Below are 1,575 nucleotides of genomic sequence, written 5' to 3'. Positions count from 1 at the left end.
TTGGCGCCAACGATTGGCAGATGTACGTCTGTAACGATGACGTCATCGGTGTCGAGTGCATGTGTACCACGACATAGGGGTTCACCGTACGCAAAACGTCATCGGTGGAGCGAACGTCATCGCGTCTCGCTCGACGAGTATAAAGGGGATTGTGGACCTCGTCATCAGCATCCAACACGATGGAAAGTCAAGTCTTCGTAACCTGCCCGTTCTTCAAGGAACACAAAGTGAGGGTCTCTCGCTTTCACAACCACTTTCACAGATGCAAGTTGGGGCACACCGGCAAGCCGATCGGAATCTGCAGATACGGTTGTCTGACCTGCGGAGAGTCCGAGGAGTTGAGAGAGCACGAGGAGAATTGCCTGTGGAGGCCGGACACCACACCGCCTAAAATGCATGGGAATTTGGAAGTTCCAAGGTACGTGGAAACTCAACATTCGTCCGACGAAGACTGGGACTCGGAACTCGAAGTACGCGAGGGAATTTTGACGTAAGTTAACACTAATTTTTAAAAAATTATTTATATAAGTTTTCAATATTTTGTTATCGAAATTTGGATTTTTTTTATATATATTTTATTTAATCTTTTTCTAATTATTATTTTTTTTACAGTCTTGACAACCCGATTTACATTAGGGTACGGAGTGAAGATTGATTTAAAGAAGTCGGACGATATCTTCCGAAGGAGACATTATCTCACCTCATACTCGACGGTACGAAGTAAAAAAAATAATCTAGAGATGTGAGGTCCAAAAAGAGACTTGTTCTCACCTGACGCAGATTCTGCTGGTACTCCTATACTCGTTATTTTAAATATTTATTACGAAAAATAAATCTTTCGAGAAAAAACCACAAATTTGACTTTCTCCATATCTTGTATTTTTTTGTTTTCGTTGAGTGAGCGTAGAGTGCTGCAGTGACGTGTGGGCAGTCGACGGTGCTCCGTCGTGTACACGAGAAGGTGTGAATGGGAGGTGTTGCGCTGGACTTAGAACAATTTTCGAAAAAGCTGGACTTAGAAAAAAGTTCGACTTTTCTTGACTTAGAAAAATTTTCGAAAATTAGAAAAACTTAGAAAAATTTTCGACTTTTCTGGACTTAGAAAAAATTTCGACTTTTGTGGACTAAGAAAAATTTTCGAAAATCTGGACTTAAAAAAAATTTTTTGAAAAGCTGGACACGAGAACCGGTGCCGGACACGTCGTCGCGTACACGAGCACCGGCACCGGGTGCACCGCCTCAGTACACGAACACCGAACAGACGTCGAGTACGCGGACGCGTCCGCGATTCACAGACGGACGTCGAGTACACGGACGAGTCCGCGATCCTCAGACGGACGTCGAGTACACGGACGCCTCCTCGCATCTCCTACCGACGTCGAGTACGCGGACGCATCCGCGAATCTCAGAAAAACATCGAGTACACGGACGCCTCCTCGGATCTCATACCGACGTCGAGTACGCGGACGCGTCCGCGAATCTCAGACGAACGTCGAGTACACGGACGCCTCCTCGGATCTCCTACCGACGTCGAGTACGCGGACGCGTCCGCGAATCTCAGACGAACGTCGAGTA

The 1,575-nt window shown here is 46.2% G+C and overlaps 1 protein-coding gene across 1 annotated transcript; it reads left to right on the top strand.

The window, feature by feature from the left end:
* Positions 1-179: 179 nt before the first annotated feature.
* LOC117125289 lies at positions 180-494 on the top strand. Its single transcript, XM_033271760.1, has one exon. It carries the CDS (start codon positions 180-182, stop codon positions 492-494), a length of 315 nt encoding a protein of 104 aa, XP_033127651.1.
* Positions 495-1,575: the final 1,081 nt, after the last annotated feature.

Source organism: Anneissia japonica, unplaced genomic scaffold (assembly GCF_011630105.1).
Source record: "Anneissia japonica isolate Jap-2015-1 unplaced genomic scaffold, ASM1163010v1 scaffold9633_len67152_cov97, whole genome shotgun sequence".
In the NCBI taxonomy this organism is placed as follows: domain Eukaryota; kingdom Metazoa; phylum Echinodermata; class Crinoidea; order Comatulida; family Comatulidae; genus Anneissia; species Anneissia japonica.
The sequence above is the reverse complement of the archived record's forward strand: the minus strand, read 5'-3'. Positions and strand labels throughout refer to the sequence as shown.

Bases quoted from the DNA above. Each gene is read 5' to 3' on its own strand.
- LOC117125289 (XM_033271760.1), top strand. From the start codon at position 180: ATGGAAAGTCAAGTCTTCGTAACCTGCCCGTTCTTCAAGGAACACAAA.